This window comes from Dicentrarchus labrax, unplaced genomic scaffold, assembly GCF_905237075.1.
Source record: "Dicentrarchus labrax unplaced genomic scaffold, dlabrax2021, whole genome shotgun sequence".
NCBI lineage: Eukaryota > Metazoa > Chordata > Actinopteri > Moronidae > Dicentrarchus > Dicentrarchus labrax.
Window position 1 is genome coordinate 5,012,974 of NW_026136723.1, and position 23,177 is coordinate 5,036,150.

Here is a 23,177-nt window from a genome sequence, read left to right on the forward strand (position 1 = left end):
AAAAGTTCAAAACATCTATTGTGTTATTTGTATGGATCCACTATATAAACATAATATCTACATACATGGCATTTGATTGGAGGCTAGTCTCACTTTGTCCCACAGCAACATTAAAATAGTTTAGACTTGTGTACATTGTTTCTGTTAATAATGTATTGTATTAAGTGTCCATCTCATTATAATATTCAGATTTATCATAAATAATTGAATATGTATTTTGAGTTCCGTTAAAGAGGGGTGGAGGTGGGGTCACATTTGAGCATTTAACAATTTACTTGAAAGTAACGCAATAGTTACTTTCTGAAGTAACTAGTTACTTTTATAATTTGTAACTGAGTAACTCATTTAGTTACTTTTTGGAAGAAGTAACTAATAACTGTAACTAATTACTTTTAAAAAGTAACTTGCCCAACACTGTCAAGGATACTTCAACATGTGGTGGCAGCAGGCAGGGATCGAACCATGGACTGAACAGTTTTTTTCCCATATTACCCACCACTGACTATACCGCCACACTTATCTGGACAATTTAAGCCCCCACATCCTAACACATATTTATACTGTCTCATATCTATAGTGTATTCACTTACATCTCTATATCTAGCTGTTTACTCTGTATATAATGTCAACCAATTTAATTACTTGTACTTACATATATACTTTATAATTTACTGTTAATACTGTTCATACTGCACATATCTTAACTTAATAGCTGTATATATCTTAGTGTAATCACTTCACTCCATTCATTCTGTTAATGCTGTTCATACTGTACATATCCTGCTAGTATATTCAATTCAATTCAATTCAATTCAATTTTATTTGTATAGCGCCAATTCATAACAGAAGTTATCTCAGGACACTTTCAAATAGAGCAGGTCTAGACCGAACTCCTTATAACATTATTTACAGAGACCCAACAGTACCACCATGAGCAAGCACTTGGCGACAAGGGCAAGGAAAAACTGCCTGTTAAAAGGCAGAAACCTAGGACAGATCCTCCGGCTCTAGGTGGGTGGTCGTCTGTCTCGACCAGTTGGGGTGAGATATATATATATTCATATATATATATATATCTATAATGTTATTTTTATATCCTTGTACATATGCACATTACTCTGCACTTTACTGCTCTTTGCACTTCTGGTTAGATGCTAAACTGCATTTCGTTGTCTTAGTACTTCTAATATAGTAATCTAATCTAATCTAATCAAATCTAATCTTAATATAGTACGTCCCAGTCAGTTCTCAAGTATATCATCCTTGTCTACTATACAGTCCTCCATTCAAGGTTATTGACTAACTATTTATTAACGATTCACTAATTATCAGGTTGTTGCTTAGTAACTGCTCACAACTTTGTGTACCATACTGTAGTGGAGTGTTCCCATCGGCTACGTTGGTATTGTGGAGTTGAGAAGGTGAGATATTAGACTCTGTTGTGCCTAAACTATAACATTCACATCTCTCTTCTCAGAACCATATCATTTACAGCTAGATTAAAGTTGTATGCAGCCCCCAGGTACTGCTTTGATGCAAACTCCCCTGTTCGTGGATCCTGCAAAGATGGAAGGATCTGATCTCAGCTCAGGCTAATGTCTTTTCCTGATGACTGATAGTTACACTGTTCTTCCTGCTCTGTATGTGTATGTGTTCATACAGATAAGAAAAATATAATGTTAATGTTTGTGTGTGTGTGTGTGTGTGTGTGTGTGTGTGTGTGTGTGTGTGTGTGGCTGTCCTCACCCCGAACCTGCATTCCCGGCCCACAGGTCTCCTGGGCATCAGGACTGTCCTGACGAACTGACCATGGAACCAGCTGACATCTCCGCCACTTATGGGTTTTCCATCTAAAAAAAAAGCAGAAGAATCAGAAGTGTCTTGAACTTAGATGGTGGCGGGAAATGCTATATGAACAACAGCAGCTCCAACTTTCAGATGAGCCAGCCATAGTCAAAGAGTGTGCCATTAGTGGCATGTAGTGGTGGACTGGGATTGATTGTCTGAGCTCACTGGCTCCGAGTTATTTAGACCCCAGGGTGGCATGACAGAAGAGGTCATGGAATCATAAAATTCATGGTCGTCCTAAAGGAACGTAGAATTTACTTAACAAATATTGTGGCAAGCCAGCAGTTCCTTGAGGTTTAAAGCCAGAAGACCAAATTCAAGGATCCATCATCTGTCTAGACTGTGTTATGGAAAGAATGGGAAAACCCCACCTGAACCCACAAATCTGGTTTTGCGTTAGGTTCAGCCCATTTTGTTTGCGAAAAACTCTGATTGGGGTTCAGGTTAAGTTATTTTCAAATGTCATTCATAAATGACGTTATAAATGATAAAGTAAAGCCAAAATATAGCTTCGGGATTTGGACCAGGTTCTTATTTGGAAAATTGCCCGGTTTAGTTGAATCAGGTCAGATACCGTTCCTCAAGTGATTCACTTAAATCAGCATCAGATGGGGCTTAAGATTAGATGTTAGAAAATGGAAAAAAAACTAGGTGTTAAAAAGAAGTGAGCTTACCAGACCTCTCTAGCCTGCTCCTTACCTCTGCTTGAGGCCAGAGGCTCCAGGCTACTAGCATACCACACTCAAATCTCTGACCAAACTGTTAATTGGTTAGCCATCAAAAATTCCCTATAACTCCTATACTTGTATTAATTAAGTTGTCAGCAGTGCTTGAAAGGGGCCAGTACTCAGCAGTACACTTCTGATTTTTGTCCACATGAGTACCATTACTTCTTGTGGTCACCAAGGTATTTTTTCAGAGTGGAATACAAAACAAAAATTGTGAAATAATTGCCTAAAAATAACTACTTTGATGCTTTGATGCTTTTGATGATCAGTATTTCTAAAGGTAGCAATGCGGGTGAGGTACTCATAAATGTCCGTCTAACTACATCAGCTTAACGCTAAGAAAGCACTGATGTTGTTAAAAAGGATCAAAACTCATTAGGGTTAGGGGTTATTTTGTGTTTAGGGCTGTGCTGAATTAGGGTACTGGCACCTTTTTCAGTCCAGTTCAGGCACTGGTTGTCAGTGAGTAACATGTGCAGGTGTTGAATAGGACCAGTTACCTGTATCCTTGACAGACAGATGGAGCCTCACACTCTCTCTCCTGGGTCAGCACTTCAGGACAGTCTTGTCCCCCGTTGGCTGGTGACTGGATGATTATACGTTTCCTGTACTGCTTCTTCTTTGTGTTACCACCTAAGCGACAGGACAGGAAAGAGAAATATACTTTTAGCTAAGTCTACCTAATAAACTGCCAACTTAAAGTAAATGTAAGACACTGAATGTAGCAGAGTAAACGTTGCTTCAGTTCCAGCAAGTCCCAGATTTCAAAAGGTTCTTGCCAAAGGGATGTCTTTTGTATGCTTTTAGCTGTATTTTATTAAATCTCTCAAAGTAGACCTAATACAATGAAGCCCAATTGGTCTTCAGTTTCTGCTGATAGTGAGCACTTCAAGGGGAGGGTAATACAATCAAGTAGAATATTGAATACCATCCCCATCATCTGCTCTGTGGTATCCAATACAGCTCCACTGGTGGTAGAGGTTATTGACTTTACAGGAAGTCCACATCTATATCAGGACTATCATATCAGATTGCAGTTTCTCACAATGCCAAAGTCCTGCAGTGATTCCTTTATTACGTCATACAGAAAAGAAAAAAAAGTATTCAGATAGCAAAGGGCTGCGAATGCAGATGACCATGCTACACGCCATATTGTAGACACCCATCCTGAAGAGAAAGATGCTTATCATGTTTAAGTTCATGGGAGCATGGTGCCTATCCCAGCATGCATAGGGGTTATTGCAGTAGTCAAGCCTCTCTTGTGTTTAACCAAGCATTTGCGTGTTCAATGCACATCTCACAGACTCACTTGGTAGTATTGGTGAGCATCCATAGAAACTAACATTACGCTTGTGCAATACAATGGATTTCTTTAAAGTCCCGCCCCTTTTTGCTCTGTGCTCCAATAAGAGTTGAGCAAGCCTTGGTCAGAACCTCAGTCAACTTTCTCCTTTCCTGTATTTAGATATGCTATGTGCTAGGCTAATCTATGTTGAAAAGATGACCACATTTTTAAGATGGTTAAAAGATTAAAGCGATTTATACAGTCATATCTTAAGTTAGCTAATGTTAGCAAAACGATTGATGTAAATTAGCTAGCTAGTTAGCTGGCATTTTTTTCAAAACATTAGCTTTCAGAAGGGGTTTGATTTTTAATGCAAACTGCATCAAGAGTGAGTTCTTGTCTATGCATGAGTGTTGGTGAAATACAAGTATATCACAAGAAAGGGCCCTTCGACATGACCGGAGGAGCTGGGGATGGAACAACCAACAATGCTGTTAATAGATAATCCACTTTACTATCAGAGCTACTGAGAGCAAGAAGACACATGGACACTCTATATAGATACAAGATAATGGAGCGATTAAAGGATTTGTTCAGCAGATGCCTCTGGGGAGCGACTATGCCAGTACATAAAGCAAAACTCAGGGGACCGACAGCCATACATGTCTAACACTGAGGTTATTTGCTTGGCAAATAGGTTCCAAATTAGCCAACACTATCAAGATTTCCAGCAGCTGTTTATTGTGGAGGCGGCCCATCCACCCCCACTGACTTACAAACAGCTTCTAATAACATCATTCAAGTTTTTCTACCCCTTTAAAAAATAAAATAACACATTTGAGATCTTTAGGAAAAAACAAATAAAAGGCCTATTGCTATGTGATGATGAACTTCCACTAACCAATTTCCTGCAGGAAACCCTGATATTTTCCTTTTAGAAGACTGATGAAAAACTGCATTTCCATAACATTTATTAAACATGCAACAACACAGACTGAATCTGAAATTTTGGTAGTCTGTCTCAGCATGCATGGTGACTTTATTGTCTGTCTCCTCGTGCTGAAATAATGATGAGCCTATTTGCTATGCTTCATTAATTGAGAAACAGACATCATACTAAGGCTTTTATGAAATTCCTCCTTAACACTGCTGCATTTGGCCTGTTTGACACTCTGCAAAGCCTCACTGCATGAGCTGAAGTCAGCAAAGAGCCGGAGTTACCTGCTTGACATGTGGATGGGCAGGGGCTCCAGTCGCTGTACGGGGTGACGATACAGTCTCTCTTGCATGGCAGTAAGCAGGGCCTGACGGTGTCTGGGCGCAGGCTCTCCGGACACCTGCAAGTACATCGTTGATATGCTCAGACACAAACACACAGAGTACCCTTGAAATCCTGATAGAGCTCATTAGATATAAAGTGAAAACACAGACTATGACGTTGAAGTTGAGACCGTCCTCAGTAGTAGTAGCAGCAGTGTCAGTCGTTTGTTATAACGATACCTAAGTTGACATTTATAGTGTATTTCAGTGACAACTTGTCCGTCCAAAACAAAGGTGGAAAAAAGAAAGCCTTGTATCTCCAATTAGGAGGTTTTTTGTTTTCTGTGAGCAGTTAAAGAAGGACTGGAAAGATGGAAGGAAGAAATGGATAGAAGTAGGGAGGAAAAATGGAAAGAGGAAGGGAGAAAAAAATTAAAGGAGCAGGAAGGACAATAGGAAGGTGGACGAATGGGGGAAAGACAGAAAGAAGGGAAAAGGAAAGAAATAAGCAAATAATGTTGGGAGGAAGGTAAAGAAGGAAAACATTGTAGCACCAAATATGAGAAACTGTTCGTTTCCCGTTTCAATTCAATTCAATTTCAATTCAATTTTATTTGTATAGCGCCAATTCATAACAGAAGCTATCTCATCCACAATCTGACTCTGACCCTCCTTTACATACAAGAGTTGAGGTTCCTTCACCAAACTAAGCATAACCTTTTACTATATCCTGACAGCAGTAGTCATTTCTGTCGCTAGGGGGTCTCATCAAAACAATACCAAAAAAAAAAGTTTGATGAGGTGGTAAAGTAGCGTGGGATCATGGGAGTTGTTGTCTTCACCACCATTGCCATCACTGCATTCAGCTTCTCCTGGTTAGGATTCCTTCAGTGTTCATGGTTCAGGAGGTTTCTACTGGGAGTCCAATGATCCACAGAGGTCTCCTTCTCTCCAGAACAAACAGACCCCCAGATTAAAACAGCTAAAAACACAAAATAAATGGACCTGTATAGCGCCTTTCTATTCTTCTGACCACTCAAAGCACTTTTACACTACGTGCCATATTCACCCTTTCACACACATTCACTCAGTGATGGCAAAGTCCATCGAAGAGAAACTAACATTCACATGCATCGGGAGCAATTCGGGGTTCAGTATCTTGCTCAAGAATACTTCGACATGTGGCACCAGGAGCCAGGGATCGAACCCACAACCTTCCGATTAAGGAACGACCCGCTCTGCCTCTGAGCCACAGCTGCCCCTGCCATGAATGGCAAAGTGTTACAGTCATTTAACATAAGCACTAAGCTAGCTTGTTAGCTGCATCTTTTAGCTTTAGCAACATTAGCACAAATAGCACTACATGGCACATTCACTCAGTGATGGCAAAGCCCATCAAACAGAGACTAACTCATTCATACACATTCACACACCAATGCACAGCATCGGAAACAATTTGGGGTTCCGTATCTTGCTCAAGGATACTTCAACATGTGGTGGCAGCAGGCAGGGATCGAACCAACAACCATGGACTGAACAGTTTTTTCCCATATTACTCACCACTGACTATACCGCCACACTTATCTGGACAATTTAAGCCCCCACATCCTAACACATATTTATACTGTCTCATATCTATAGTGTATTCACTTACATCTCTATATCTAGCTGTTTACTCTGTATATAATGTCAACCAATTTAATGACTTGTACTTACATATATACTTTATAATTTACTGTTAATACTGTTCATACTGCACATATCTTAACTTAATAGCTGTATATATCTTAGTGTAATCACTTCACTCTGTTTATGCTGTTCATATCCTGCTAGTATATTCAAATATATATCTATAATGGTATTTTTATATCCTTGTACATATGCACCCAGCAACCGGGGATCGAACAAACAACCTTCCGATTAGGGGACGACCGGCTCTGCCTCTGCGCCACAGCCGCCCACAACTACATATAGAACGTAGAGCTAGTGTTTATACACAGTTTAATGTGGAAATATTAGAGATTATAGCTTTAAGGAACTTGTGCAGCGGCTTCACTCTCAAACCCGGAAGCTCCATCCACTATTTATACAATCTATGAGCCAAACAGGAAATTAGCTTTGCTCAGAATTCCCATGGCATCACCAATTAAAATTCTGAAAGAAAAGAAGCTCTATAGCAAACAAAGGCATATGATATATGAACACAAAGAAATATTTTATAACTCAACACAGTGTTTACCATATTTGAACCACACACCTAATTAATATCCTAATACATCTTTTTTGTCATCATGCTAATGCATTAGAATGCTCTAATGCCACTTGGCGTTTGCTGGTGGCAGCCCTCACATCCTGGCCGCAGCTGGCACTGCTGGTGAAAGCGGGTGCCCCTCTCTCCATTGATGTGAAAGTGTGTCCCAAGGCAGCAGGCTCACTGCTCAGCATGTAACAGTAGGTTTAGGAGCAAGCGCAGGAATAAAAAGCGAGATTAATTTCCATACGCAGCATGCGGGCTGGTGGGGGTTCGCCTGCGTAGTGCTGCTGTGCTGCCAGAATAATGCTCCCGCTCTGTTGAATAAATAAATAGATAATTCATGTTCCCAGCAGATGCCTTCAGGGGGGAAACACACCCTGATGCTTAAAGCAGTTGGCCAGCAGCTCATCAGCTCATCAGCAACACCTCTGCCAGACACCGGTAACAATAGACTAACCAGGTGACTAAATGGCACAACACGCCATGTGCAAACAAAGTGTGCAACCAAAAACAGAGGCAGCCTTACACTTATAAGGGTTAAGCCTTCCCCAATATCAATCTTTCAGTACCAAAATTGGTATTTCTAACAGAAACTGCTTCAGATCAGACTAAATTGCGTGTTAGTTTCATTTCATTCAGCCTGACATCGTATCAAGTTAGCCAATTTCTGTTATTTTGTTATGTTTGCCCTAACGTTTCTGCCCAGCCAACATGAGTTTGTGTCAACACGAAATTGGTGGTAATGGTTGCTAGATGGAGTAATGGAATTAAAGCTGCAGAAGGTATATTATAAAAAATTACTTTTGTCAATAAATTATGTTCCTCTGGCTCCAAATGGAATCCACCATGCCTGACAGAAAACAACCAAACAGAGCCAAGAAAAATAGTTGATTGTTGCTCAATCCCAGATTGTAACAGAGATGGGATGACATTCATGCACAGCCTTTAATCATAGCTGAACTCCATGTATAAGCAATTATGTGGAGTCTTACTTTTTTGGAGGAACCTGGCCCACATTGACCCGGACACAGATGACCTTGCGGGTTTGCATCCCCACTGAGCAGGTGGCATCGTCCCCACGTGTTCGCCCCACGGATGCATTGGAGGCCGGAATGGAGGAGTCCTCAATGCACTGCCCCCACGAGCCTGTCTGCCAGTGGTACACAGTGCAAGGATGGTCATTGCAGTTCCTCACCTCCTGCAGGGCACTGATGTTGGGGCACTGAATTCCACCTGAGAAATGATTGAACAGAAGCCAGCATCAATGTTTTAGCTGCACTACAGACAAAAACAAAAATCACATCAGCACTACACAGGTAGTCTAAAATCATACACGGCAAAGACAGATCCAAGGGACCCAAAAATTCTGTATTATTGTCCAGTCTGAGACATTTTGTAATTTGCTCTGACTTTGCGGGTGGTTTGACTCACACATCTCTATCTTAGCCTCATTTGCAACTTGACCAAGACTCATATTTAATCTTGACTCAATCGCAAAACTGCTCTGACTTGGACTTGGTCACACTTGACCTGAGTAATCTTGTTCTCAGCCCTGTAGGCCTATTTGGCCTGTCAGAGCTGTATGAAAACAACCAATGTGTGCCATGACTTAGGGTATGGATCCTTGGATCTCTCTTGAGCCCAAATCAACTGCATGCAATGGCTATTGTGTTTACACATATGTAAAGTTAGCGAAAAATTATTGCCTTTAGGAAGACATGACAAAGAGCACCCACTGACATTTCTGCTAGTTCTATATAAAGTTTCTTTATCATTCTATGCTCCATCAACACATAATCTGAAATAGGCCAGTTTTAGATAAACTAAGCCTCGCCTGGAAAGTGGATGAGATCAGGCAGCAGCAGAGGGGGCGGTTGCACTCAAGTCGGATAGTTTCCAACAGCCAGAATTTACATCCTGGTAGATCCGTCTGTAGTTTGTAGTTTGCATTATCTTGTGCTATTCTTCTAGTTGTCTGTTCCCCCATGATAGGAAAATTGGGAAAGTGGCTTTTGTATTAGGGTTGGGCGATATGGTAAAATCTTCCAACTGGCCACATCAGTCCAACATTTGGCGTTTGCTGTTTGCACTCACTCACAAATATGCCGTGCCTCTGCCACAAGAGCTGTGGATCGATGGGGCCCACCAGAGACGAGTAAAGCAGTGAGCTAGGAGTTACACGCAGGTGTGAGTCGCCCTTAAATGCAGGCAGGATGCCAGAGTGGAGGGCTTCTAATTGCAGTGATCCTTCCTTCATGTCAGTTCTGTATTTCCTGAGCATACACCTGTAGCAGCGACACTCCGACGATGTGCAGTCACTCGTCTTTTGACATCCTTCTTGATATCAGACCATTTTTCTTTATTGTGCCATTGTACATTTCTCTGAACGGGCTGCACTGACCATTCATTACTCTCTGCCACTCTCGATTTACATTTGTTGCTTATTCCAGAGGACAAACCACCAAATAAAACTTTTTTCTAGCCTCCACCTCAGTGATACACCTTCTTTCAGTATAAACTCTGCACAGTCTTTTATAAATGAGGCCCCAGGCCTATCTCCTGTCCGGGGTTCTACATGGTGTGTCCTCATTGTCCCTGGAGTTAGTCTTGTTTTGTGCGTCTGTAAATCACATTGTTACTGTATGTTAGATGTGAAAATACACTGAATGTCTGTCACTGAAAAAGACAGATCCCTTACCTGAAAAAGAACTACCGATAGACTCGCTGATAGCTGATATATTTCGTCCAATCATCTAACCCTATTTTGTACCAAACTTTGGTGCACGCTATAGACACTGAGAAGACAAATTCCATTGCCTGTTTCAAACAACTATAAAAGATACATTTGCTTAACCTTGTACATAAATACTATCTCTCTATTAATATTTGTATATGTAATATATGTCAAGTGTTCTCTTTTTAAATTTTACAAAAAAAAACAGTCATTGTAAATCTTACAAAAAGCACTGAAGTGGTTATAGTTTCCTTGGAGTACAAAGATGAGCACAATTTGGATGTCCATCTATAAACAGCAATCTGAGCAGTGGCACACTCATATAAATATAAAACACCTGCTCTCTGCTGGGACTTTACTGGGGAGAAGAATGGCTGGGCAGTTAGTAAAATAAATATCTAGCTTGGCTGGACAAAGAAAAGAAAACTACCTTTAGAAAATCACCCTTTATGAACAGAAAATCCAAGAAATAATAATACCAGGGTATACCATACTGAGCGTGATGTTAGATTTAAAAGTGATGCCTATGGTGTAGTCAACCAAAGATGGAGGGAAAAAAATTAGGACTTTGCACATTACGCCTTAAAAAATTGCATTTAGAGGTAGAGGCAACTACTCCCTTTGAAACGCTTTGCACAACTTATCAGGTTTCTTATTCTCTCTTACAAAGTATATAAATGCTAAACTTAATCAAAGTAGAGTATACTTAGGCAAACAGGATGAATCCACAGGTACAGCAATCATACATGATGAGAACATTTTCTCTGCCAAAGCTCCAAAACATTGGACATTACCAGAATCCCTTGCTGTGTGAGTCTTTGTGCAGTGCTATATCTTAGTTTGATTTTCCCTGGGCTTTTTGGAAAACAAACAAAGCTGAAGCAGATTGAGAGATAAAACAGGGGGTCTCTGGGGGACGAGAGGCTGCGAGGATCGACAGAGATGTGATGACCCAGGGGGCACAATGTCTATACAGAGCCAGAAGCTTGGATATGGCCCCAGGTGGGGTGTGCACACCATGTGACCCTCTTCACTGTGAAACCTTGTCATTAGCAGCCGCGACCACCTTGGGAAAAGAGAACCCCTGAGGAGAAGGTCAGCCATTAGCGCCTTAGAAGGCACTGAACGCCACCTTTCAGTCGGAGATGGAGCGTCTGAATTGGACATGAGACAGAGCCTCAGACAGAAGATGTGGCTGACCTCGCTGTAACAGCACAGGGGTGATGTCCTTCACAGGGTCATTTATAAACCATATTATTGGATTTCATCAGGGCAGTCATTTATCAGGCCTGGAGCTCATTAGCACATAGAAGGACACCATTATTGCTGCACGGGCTAATGAAATAATTAATTGATAAATATTTAAGTGCTACCAATTAAACATGTATTTGAAAAATGCACAGCTCGAACGGCTGCAGATTAGCTGCCCAGTGAAGAATTCTCAGTCTACTCTGTATCACCATTGTCTCCACATATTATTGTCTCTCCACATAATAACTCCTCCTGTCATTCTTAATGTTCATCTTGACCTAAATAATTAGCTCATACCAACACTAGTACACGCTGCCTTCATATTTATATGATTGTGTAGTGTGAATATGTGAATGTGATTATGCAACTAATGGTTAACTGAAAACACATTGTAATTCTTCATGACTCTGCAGTCATGCAAGAAAGCAGCAAATTGCGACGTATTGGTGTATTTCTTTGTATTTTTTTCTCTACTACAGTTTGTTAATTCTGAGCTATCCTGCAACAACTTTTTCCAATAGGGATCAAAAGTTAGAAAAGCTGATAGGTACGATTTATCGCATGGAATGATGATCAAAACTATGACATCAAAGCTGCAGTAGGTGACCTCTATGAAAATAATTTATTTGCCGAAATGTTCTGAGAGTAATAATTGAAATAAAAAATCTGTGCTCCTATTGACATTTGCAAGAATCCACCGGGCCTGGACGAAAATAACCAATCAGAGCCGAGAAGGATAAAGGCGCTTTGGGTTGGAAGCTTAAAGATAGCTGATTGTTGAGTATCATTCCCAGGGTCAAATAGCGGACAACTGGCGGCGTATTTGACAACCTGGAAAGGAGACTATCTCTCTCGACTCTGATTGGTTGTTTTTGTTCAGGCCCGGTAGATTCTTGAAAATCCCATTAGGAGCACTAGGAGGAGCCAGAGGAACCTGATTATCTGTCTCATGTACTACTGTCAGGATAGAGTGAAAGTTTCAGCAAATTACATAAAAAAATATATTTTTATAAAAATAACCTACTGCAGCTTTAAAGGTTCACTGTGTGACATATATTGGCAGAAATGGAATATAATATCCATAACTATGTCAGAGTTCCGGTTGTGCAGCACAGAGAAATGCACTTCTGATATAAACAGCCAGGTTCCCACTAATGCATTAATTGACAAATGATCGTGGAAATGATCCTGGGGACACGTACAGGGGTACCAGTGGTAGGCATACTGCAGCAAAACCGGAGTGACATTGGAGTGAGATGGAGTGGAAGATAAGGTGACGCTCCAACCTTTTATAAAATCTGCTCCAAATGCTCTCCATCCAATATCCCCCTGCTCGCTCGCCTATCAGATGCTCTGGTATTGACACATTTAAACCCAGTTTTATTTCTCCTTTTTAATGATGCAGGGTCCACATTCATTACAGGTAGCTGGTAGGTGTTTATAGCATACCCCGCCTTAGCTTGCTTTTTTGGCACCCTTGGCTGGTTGATTTTTCTGCTGCTGTTTACGACTGCAAAATTAATTTGGACACAGTTTAAATCGAATGTACTGTGATTTACAGAAAATCTGTCTTTTTTCAAATTAGCCAAGTAGAAAGTGTTTGTTGCACGTAAATCAACATTGCTGTGCATGTACTTATCAACCACAACAACTGTATGTAAATGTAATCTGATCATTATTGGTCTGTAAGCATGTATATAAGACCATCTACAGCATTCCTACTGGGCTTTCTTGAGAATTCCGCTTGTGGCTCTGAAAAAATTGACCAGATCCCGAAAAGATCGCTGCAAGTCAAGTCCCCATCTGGTGTGAACCACATCTGGTGTAGCTTATCCTACTACAAAATATGCACCTTTATGTATGCAATCTGAGATATATAATATATAATATATAATGATATAGATTTATATATATATAGGTTTATTTCCAGTATTGGGTGATTTGGTTTCCAGGTTTTCCAGGATGCGTCTAGTATATACTAATCCCCTGAAAATAAGAACTGTTGTGTTTTCATTACCTTAGAATGACCCTTCTAATGATCACTAACCCAGAGTGGACAAAAAGTGGCTCCAGTTTGTTGGTTTTTTCATGTCATTCGCAGGCACCGTAGTTTCACCATAGACCCAGCTTTTAAAAAAGCCTTATAAGAATTAGACATCACTGTCATGGCAACGGTGTGCACCGTTATTCATGGAAAGGGTCCAACAGATTTAAATCTTGCACTGGGTTCTTGCACTTCAATCCTCCCTACTCTTCCACTCTCTGTCTTGTGATGCATGCTGAATACTTTCCAGCCTGTCTTATTCTGCTATAGCTGATGGCCAGGAAAGGTCTATGTGACTTGACACTTTATTCAACACACACCACATCAACCTGCCTGGCCCCGTGTTCTGTCAACTGTCATCCATCTAATACTGCAGCAGTGTCTGCCACCTAAATGCTAGGGAAGCTAATAAACAAGTTGCACCCTGCAACCTGCAGCCTGCACCACGCTCTGACATGGACATTCTCCTGAAGCCCAGCATGCACTGTGGAGTAGGAGTATCCATTCACATGGAAATCCATTATGTATGAGGGGTCTCCTTACTCCAGCGTGGATGCTGCATTGTTGCAGATATGCCAGACACAGCATGTCACGCAATGTGGTCCAGAAGTCAGACGGCAAGAGCTGTTAAAATGATAGCAGGGACGTAAAAAATACAATTCTGATGTGCTGCCAACCCAGACGCTAACCATCTGTGCAGCCTCCTGTTTTTTTCTCATAACGATGTTTGGTGAGAACGGCTCAGTTCTCACAGTGTGATTGGCAGCTCCCTGGGTTGGGCTTTAACCCAGAGGCAATCGCTTCAGTATCATTCCAGCACCACTTAGATACCCACCACTTACCTTGGGGTTTGAAACACTTAAGGCTAAGGAATACTCAATGCTACTACTAGTGTGTTAGAGGTTTTTTTTTCTATTCTAAAAGCACAGGGATTTTGCTGGGCCAGCAGACCGGTGGGAAGAGATTACATCAATGTAGCCACATTTTTGTTTCCCTCTAGTTAAACATATGGAGACTACATACTACATCAGCAAAAATCACTTGCTGTCATCTAAGAACATCAAATATGAATGTACCGAAGATTGGACGGACCAAGGACAGCAGGGAAGGACCTTGAACAGAAATAAAGGCAGAGTCCTCATGAACGTTTAAAAGGCATGAACATGCTGTACAATAAAGTTTGACAATGTGAGTGTAAACAAGCTAGTTATTCTTCTAGTCCCTTCTTACCCTGCATCACAGTAACCCACGCCACAACCTTTGCAGTCGCTGTAGAGGAACACATAATCATTCATTTCACCTTGACATTTCACTCGTAGTATATAAGGAGGAGAGGCACAGGAGAAATATGGCAAAGACCACGGTTGTAAGACTACTAGCATCACTGTGCAATTTGACCGTGTTCATATCAGATGACACTGATTCCTAACTGACCCTTCCTGAGTCCCGCCCCTTTCTGCTTTGCGCTCCAATAAGAGTTGAGCAAGCATCGGTCAGAATGGTTCGATCAGCTTTCTCCTTTCCAGTACTAAGATATGCTATGTGCTAGGCTAATCTATGTTGAAGATGGTTAAAAGATAAAAGTCTTAAGTCAGCTAATAATGTTAACTAAGTAACAATTGATGTATTTAACTAGCTACTAATATATATGTCGTTTTTATTTGATCTACACTTCTATAGCTAGCTATTTATATCTGATAGCTAATATTAGCAAAACAACAGTAATTAGCTAGCTAATGATTGATGTAGATTAGCCAGGAAAGGAGAAAGTTGACCAATGTTCCAAAAGAGGAGGGACTTAGTAAGGGTCACTCGATTGAAAGGTCCATATATTGGCAAAGCCTTATGTCAGTGTGACTGTGTTCTGCTAGAGTTCTTACCTTCTCCTGCGTTATAGGCGAGGATGGAGCGAGCTCTGGTCTGCTTGCCCTCCGTGTTTTTTCCAGAGCAAGTGTGGGAGCACAGAGACCATGGGGTCCAGGGACTCAGGGCACAGTCCTTTGGGCAAGGCACCTCACAAATGGCCGGCATGGGCAGGATGGCATCACGGCAGAGCTGCCTCTCCACATATTCACCTGGATGGACAAAAGCAACTTTTTGAAAAATGTAAGATTTTGAAATCTTCTGAGAGCTAACTCCTTGGTGTTAGCCAGAGTAAGTGATACCAAACCAAATTTACAGAGGTATAAAAATGGCAAAACATTTATGTATTTCTCTTCACGTAATTACATTTTTGTTTTATGTGATCAAAAGTACTGCAATTGAGCACTCTGAATTGTTTTATTCTAGCTGGACACATAAAATGGCTATTTGGAGACTCAACAACACACGGTAATGGTCAGGGTTTATCAGAGCTGTAATATACTACATATTTCGATAAAAGTCAACAGAATGAACGGTCTAAGGATGATTGTCACTTTATACAATGTTTATGCAAAGAAACAATCATAATTTCCTCAATGTAATGCTGTCATACACTCATGATGTTATTGGCTAAACCATCTTCCAGTCATCTCTACAATGGCCTGTGACTGGTGGGCTATGCACAGGGGAGAACTTTTGCTGCCTGTATCGAGTTGTTGCTCATACCGGATACTTGCCATGAAAACAATCCCTACGAGGTGAAAACCACCACAAAACAAGCAGAAGTAATGATTGCTGCTAAGATTGTAATGGTAATTGTTTGGGACCAAAAGCATTTTGTCCATTGGAAAAAAAGTAATTGTTTGGTTTCACATTCCACTCCAAAAAACAAGTACATGTTGTTTCTGTGATATCAAGAAATGGTTTATGCCGACTGAATCATTAGGCTATTAATGGTTAGTTTGTTGAGGTCATTGTGAGGAATCAGGCACTATACTGTGTCTGTGATTAGACCCCATTTTGACCGGTTATCGGGCCCCCTCATGTTGATCCAAAGCATTGAAATAACTAAGTGTATTGTTAAAAAGCATACTGCATGTAATACATGCCACAATTGAAAAAAACTAACAAAATCAAAGAGAGCTGTGCATAATATAAAACAAAACAAAACACAATGCTGATGTCTTTATAAATGAAGGAAAGGCAGACGACCACCCACCTAGAGCCGAAGGATCTGTCCTAGGTTTCTGCCTTTTAACAGGCAGTTTTTCCTTGCCCTTGTCGCCAAGTGCTTGCTCATGGTGGTACTGTTGGGTCTCTGTAAATAATGTTATAAAGAGTTCGGTCTAGACCTGCTCTATTTGAAAAGTGTCCTGAGATAACTTCTGTTATGAATTGGCGCTATACAAATAAAATTGAATTTAATTGAATTTAATTGAAATGAACAGGACTGATTAAGACTGCTCACTTTGACAGCTACCCTGAGCAGAAACACGCTACATCAGCGTGTCTGAGCAGAGCGTATTGGGTAATATATCTTTCACAGGGGCATAGGACAGTGAAACAAAACTATATATCATGAAGCATCATTGCACAATTTATCTATGCTGCAGTAACTAAAATTGGACACACATATACTATGTACATGTTAAATCGTAGAAAGGCTTAAGCAGTCTGACTATATTGCGTCAGTTAGCCAAAATGTGTTTGCATACTTTTTCAATCAGTGCAGTTCATAAATGACACAGTCTTGACCTTTATGAATGATTTAATAACACTTAACTGGACATTAATACTTCAACATACTGCACTCTGACATAGTTCACTAAAGCAGATAAGGCTGTTTAAAGTAGAGCAAATGGATGTTTGAAAATGTAAAGGCGAGCCATTTGAAAAGCTGAAAATTAAGAAAAATATTTTGTCATGTTGGAAAATCCTATTTTATCTTACAGCAGTGTAATATGCAGAGACATGTCTGACAAAATAGTATAATATTTTAAGAACTATGCTTATTAGCTTAGCTTAGCATAATGACTGGACACACCAACAACCTGTGATTTCAGGGGGAGTTAAGTAAGCTATTTCTTGAGGAACAAGCTTCTCCATCTGTCCAGTACTGCAGTGTCTCCATCCACAGTACAGGTTGCTACATATGGACTGTGAGTACAGGTGAGCAGCACTGATAAACTGGTGTTAAAAAAAAGTCTGTCTCATGTACCACTGTCAGGATACAATGAATGTTTCAGCAAATATGACGAAAAGTAGTTTTGATGAAAGTTACCTACTGCAGCTATAATGGTCAGCAAACAGTCTTAATCATTTTTAAACAGCAATTTATAATTGTTCTGGAAGTATCTTGAACCCCTACTGTGTGATCAGAAAACATTGATGTTGGTTGTGTTAAAAGGCAATCTCCTCTAGTACCAAAGCTGGAAACATCACTGTGACAAGATGTCATGTTGTATGCAGTCACTGTGCCCAGAAACAAAGAGGATACAACTTGCTAATTAGTCAGGCTGAATGAATGTCAAAGCGTTTCATTCCTTTACGGAGACTTGCAGAATTAGAGGCTCAGATGTACTGCTGAAACCTTAAAGGTTAAGTCACTTGCCTGCTGGCACCAAGCTCAGGGTCACAGTAAGGGGTATACAGGTGTTGTTGGGATAGGTTTAAGTTTGTCAATACAGATACTTAAGGGGAATGCACATTGGTTTATTTGTGATGTATTTTCAAGGATTTGTGTTTGGAAGGGTGGGGGTGCTGATATGCTGATGGGACCAATATTGAAGATCTGCAGGCTGTCCTCACCCTCCATCCCAGTCAATCCCAGCCCATCCTGTCGCTGAAGGACCATATCTGTGAAAATCTCATTGTGAAGGGCTGGAAGACAACCAGTGAGCTGAGTGATACGTCTGGGACCCCAGGGAAAAAACAGATCCATTTTCATCACAGGGAGACAACAGTAGATCAATAAAACGCCAGTCAAGAGAAACTCTGAGGGATGCCACATGGATGTGGGGTTGGTGGTGGGGGACGTATGGAGCCTTGACAGGGGTAATAGAAGACTTCCATGTGATAGATGCTGGACGAAATCATTGAAGTGTCTGTATGACACTGATGGCTTTCATGATGTCAGCACTAGGTGACGCTGGCTTTTGATAATTGAACTCACACACAGTCTACACTGGTTAACACAAACCAACACTAAGTCCAAAGACATCCAGATAGAAAGGAGGGACCATTAATAATATATAATGTCATGCTGTGGTGGTAATTTGAGATCATTTCCCATCCATTCAACTCAGCCTGCCATGAAATATGGTTCCCAGGGGTATGAGCACTACTAGTGACCCCCTGACTCTAGTTGTACACAGATATAGATATATTATGTAGATATATTAAAATTTAATATATATTATATATATATATATTTACGAGGCAAAGTGCCATGACATTTACCGCACATAGGAGCATAAACCCTTTCCATTTTACACCTTTTGTTTTTCATGTTCTCAGCCACTGATGACAAACATTTTCACTACTTAGTAAACTACATCCATAGAACAGAAAGTATCAATAACTACAGGCTGTACTAATCAGCCTAGATTTTGATGCATGCTCCTAGTCTTACCGAGAACTGTGGATGGTGTGACCAGCCTAACTATTAGGTCGAACTTAGAACATCAAGTTATAACTGACTTAACTTAAGACCAGGTGTAAGCCCTGTTTGGGAAAACATCAATTAAAACTTACAACTTACATTAAGACTTACACTTGAACATGGCAATATTTGGATCCTATTGGCTCTTTACTGGTTGTGCATATGTTCACAATAAAAATATTTTAAATTTGGTCCAGACAACAGATCTTTGTTAGTTTGACATGACAAATTTTGGAATTATAAATTAGCTATGTCAGGACTTCTAACCTGATGGGTGTACATGCAAGCACAATGACCACTAGCAGGACCAGGATCTATCTAGTTACCTGACTTCACCCACACATTAAACATAGTGGTGGCAGCTCAGAAAACATGGTGTATCACTTTTTGGGAAATGGATGACGTTCAGTGTAAATGAAAGGAATATCAGAAGAAGCCTTGTAGCCGAGCAGAAGGGAAGAGTTTCAGAGAAAGCAAGGAAGGTGCTTTCTCTGAAACTCTTCCTCTCCTGTTCCGCACAGTGTTCAAAACCATTCCGCTAAACTCACAGATCTGAGAAGCTAAAGTGATATCAGTTCGCCCTGAGCTCAGCAAGCAATTGACACGATCAAAGGGAAAACTTTCTTTTTTAACATTACAAACATCAGACAAGTCAAACCGCTGTCTGAACCTGTGTTGATGGAAATGTACCAGACAACTCCTCTATTCAATTCTGCCACATCCGGGGGAGATTGCCTCTCACGCAGTCAGAGCTAATGGGGAAGAAAGGCAGACCAAATCCAAGCTGACTGTGTGGCACAAGCTGCGCTAATCTAATTTACCAATGAGTCTGATTCAACAGGGTGCCATAAAAGGAAGCCCACGCCTCTTCAGCTGAGTGCCTTTCAGGAGATGGAAGGAGAAGAAGAAAGAAGAAAGACAGACAGATGAAGATGAGGTCACCTTGAGGAGTTTTTCTTTTATGGCTGGGACTACTTGGATGTACTCATCAGCCATTTAAATGGATTCAGATAATAAAGAGTGCCCCAAGGAATAAGTGAAGGATGGAGCAATGGATATGTGAGGGTTGATTAAAAGATAAGTGACATTTTAGGGTTTTCCTCTTCATATAAGAATGTGTTCACACAACAGTCTATACTAATGCTATCTTTTCTTTCTTTCTGTGTCAATACTTTTTCAGTTTCTGGAGGAAACACAAGATGTTACTGTCTGTGACCACGGCAAGACTGGGCACTTCCTCTGCTGTGGCTGGCTATTGCTAGCTACGACTGTGTTTGTAGTTCTCTGCAGTGTCTCAACTGTAGTTGCAGCCATGGCTGTGATTGGTGAGGCTCTGGCTAACATGCTGTGATACAATTAGGGCATGGCTATAGCTTTTGGATTGCTGTTGCTGTAATTATGAGTATAGTCTTGGCCACAGCGGTGGCTTTTGCTGTTATGATCACGGGTTTTGAAAATGTATCTACATTTATCTTCATCTACATGCATGGGTTGTGGCTTGACATTGTGTTGGCTGAGGGTTCATTGAGCTCTTCATGAACTCCGGTGTCAGGTGTCATATCTGTCATATTTGATAGAAGCATTAGGTTCACATCATCATCGTATTAAGATGGACAGCACATCTCCACTTCCTCCCACTGTACAAAATGGAGCCAATTATCCTGGATACGTCCTCTGCCATCTTTAACCACCAAGTCACAGTCTGTGCAGTAGTGATCAGGTTTGGCACCGCGGAACCAAGTTCCACCCAGCTCAGCTGTCAAACACGACATGAAATAGCTTCAATAACTAATTAACACATACATCACATACAACCTACAGCCCTATCAAGAGCAATAGTCAAGAAACAGGTTTGGCTGTTGTCATAGCCATAATCACAGCTCCAGCAATAGCTTCAATCATTCTGTGCCTAGTCACCGGGTGTTTCTTATGCTACTGTTAGTGTTTGTTTTGTCTGATCAGGGGAATGGAAAACGTATTGCTAATTGACACAAAAAAAAACATTAAAAAAAAGTTGCAAATTAAAATTTCATTTAAAATAGTTTTTTTTCTTCTTCTTTTTTTTTTTTTTACTTCCAGCGAATGAAAACAGTACCAGAACTAGGTTTTGGGAGCAGTTATCCTGAACGGTCCCCAGCTCCCCCTGTCCATGTGTCAAAGTGTCCTTGAGCAAGACACTGAACCCCAAGTAGCTCCCCAGGCACCAACGGCTGCCCACTGCTTGTAGTTTATAGGATGGGAGGACAAATTTGGCGTTGGAAAAATGAGCATGTGACTTTGCTGAAGCAAGCTCACATTTTCATGTTAAACATGAAACAAGGTAAACCTACAGGATCTGTAAATTAACAATTGACTTAGTAAATATGTCATGAATTTTTCACTTTAATCATGTAATATGAGGCTCCACTTGTACCTCTTTTTCCCGATAATGAAATGTCTATTATTACATGCAGCGTTAACATTCAGCAATTACTTCTTTTATTCCTAACTGATAAGAACACTAGAGGATAAACTCTGCGCTGTAAATCTGAACAATAAAAAAGTGAAAGCTATAATCTAAGCAGTGTTGATACATCCTTCTGCTTCATAATAAATTATCTTTCAAGGACACTTTGCTTTTAATTTTTCAGGGGAAAGAGAGTAAAGATAATTAGTTGTAGAGAACAAGTCAGATTGGTGTGAGGAAGATGGTAATTGCTGCCACTGCACCAACATGGAGCACTGCAGCTTGTGAATGGGGACCTTGATTATGTGTATAATATGGAAACTGATTTACAACCCCCCATCTCTCTCTCTCACCCTCTCTTCCTCTCTCTCGTTCTCCCCAGAGCCCTCATTAGCAGCTACTGTGTTATGGTTCAGGAATCTACCCATAACTGCCATACCCCCCCCACGCACACACACACACACCTACACACACACACGCACACACACACACAGATGCAATTTGGGTAGGAAAAAGAAAAGAGAAAATATTGGATGAACTTAGAATATTAAGGTCATAATTGATTAATTAATGAAAAGTGAGTTCCTACATATTTCAGTTCTCTGACCTATATGTCACCTATGTACACCTCACTCACAATAACAGCAGAACCTGATTTTTTAATGAAAACATACCTATTAATATCATATTCTATTTCTTCCTATAGATCCTCCTAAATGTTACACACTGGACCTTTAACTATCTGCCAGTGGACATTTCCCCAGCAGCTTACATCCTATAAATCTCACATCATACCCCTGAAAAAATAATTGAATTAAAACTGCTCTCAAGGTGTTCCAGCTCATGTGGTTAACCAAAACAAATGTTTGCTTTTCCTCAGACTGCCTCAGAGAATATGTGAGAGGGGTGGAAGTCGGCATTGAGCGTCTCTTTCATTTATAAGTGAATTAGAGTCTGATGAGCAAAAATGAACAGAAATCAAAGAAAGAAAATATCATATATAACAATCCCAGTTGTTTTCTTCTCCCACCTTTCCCTGAAGAAACACGTGTTATTTTTAATAACATATTATTCCTTTCACGGCTGTAAGCAGACGCTCTGAAACTTTGAGCTTCATTCATGCTAGAAGTACAAAAGTACAAGAGTCCAGCGGATTTAACTTTTAATTGGACCCAATGGCACTTGATGTATAATGCAGTGTAAAGGCTGCTCACTGTAAACCCACCGTTTCCCAAACTTGCAAATAATTTACTATTGTGTAAATGACACACATGATCATTATGAACATTTCTCAGCAATGCGTCCCTTTAATGATCCCATGAAACTCTGATCACTGGTAATATATCCGCCTCCAAGAAAAAAGAAACTCAGACGGTTTACATGTTGGCACGTTGGCATGGGTGGCTTCATTTCCACTTCTAACACTAAAAATAAATAACAAACTTGCTGCTGTTCACCTACACAAATTTACAATAACAAAACATGTATATTACATTATATTATAATGATGATAATAATGCCACTTTCTCTGACACTAGAGCTACTACAGCTAACACACAGAGCCAAGTATTTGTACTATGAAGATATTATTCTATTAAATATATATTTTCATTTCCATAATTTATTTAGAAATAGTACATTCATGTTATTCAGGCTGCACACCTCCTCACCTGCATCTCATTCCCTCATCAGCCACTCATCATTTATACCGGCTTTCAAGCCTCTATTTTCTGTTACCCTATTTACTGCATGTTTGACCTTTTGCCTGTTTATTGGACTTCTTGCCTGCTTTTTTTTAAATTT

General features: G+C 40.4%; 1 protein-coding gene across 1 annotated transcript in view; it reads right to left on the reverse strand.

Annotated features, from left to right (window-relative positions):
* The window catches only part of thsd7aa (thrombospondin, type I, domain containing 7Aa), a 153,060-nt gene that overhangs the window by 43,167 nt on the left and 86,716 nt on the right, over window positions 1-23,177 (reverse strand). The window contains exons 7-11 of the mRNA XM_051391019.1: window positions 15,285-15,479; window positions 8,368-8,608; window positions 5,083-5,198; window positions 3,077-3,209; window positions 1,747-1,850 (exon numbers count right to left, since the gene is read on the reverse strand). Coding sequence (XP_051246979.1) covers window positions 1,747-1,850; window positions 3,077-3,209; window positions 5,083-5,198; window positions 8,368-8,608; window positions 15,285-15,479 — 789 coding nt within the window. The remainder of the gene's footprint in view (window positions 1-1,746; window positions 1,851-3,076; window positions 3,210-5,082; window positions 5,199-8,367; window positions 8,609-15,284; window positions 15,480-23,177) is intronic.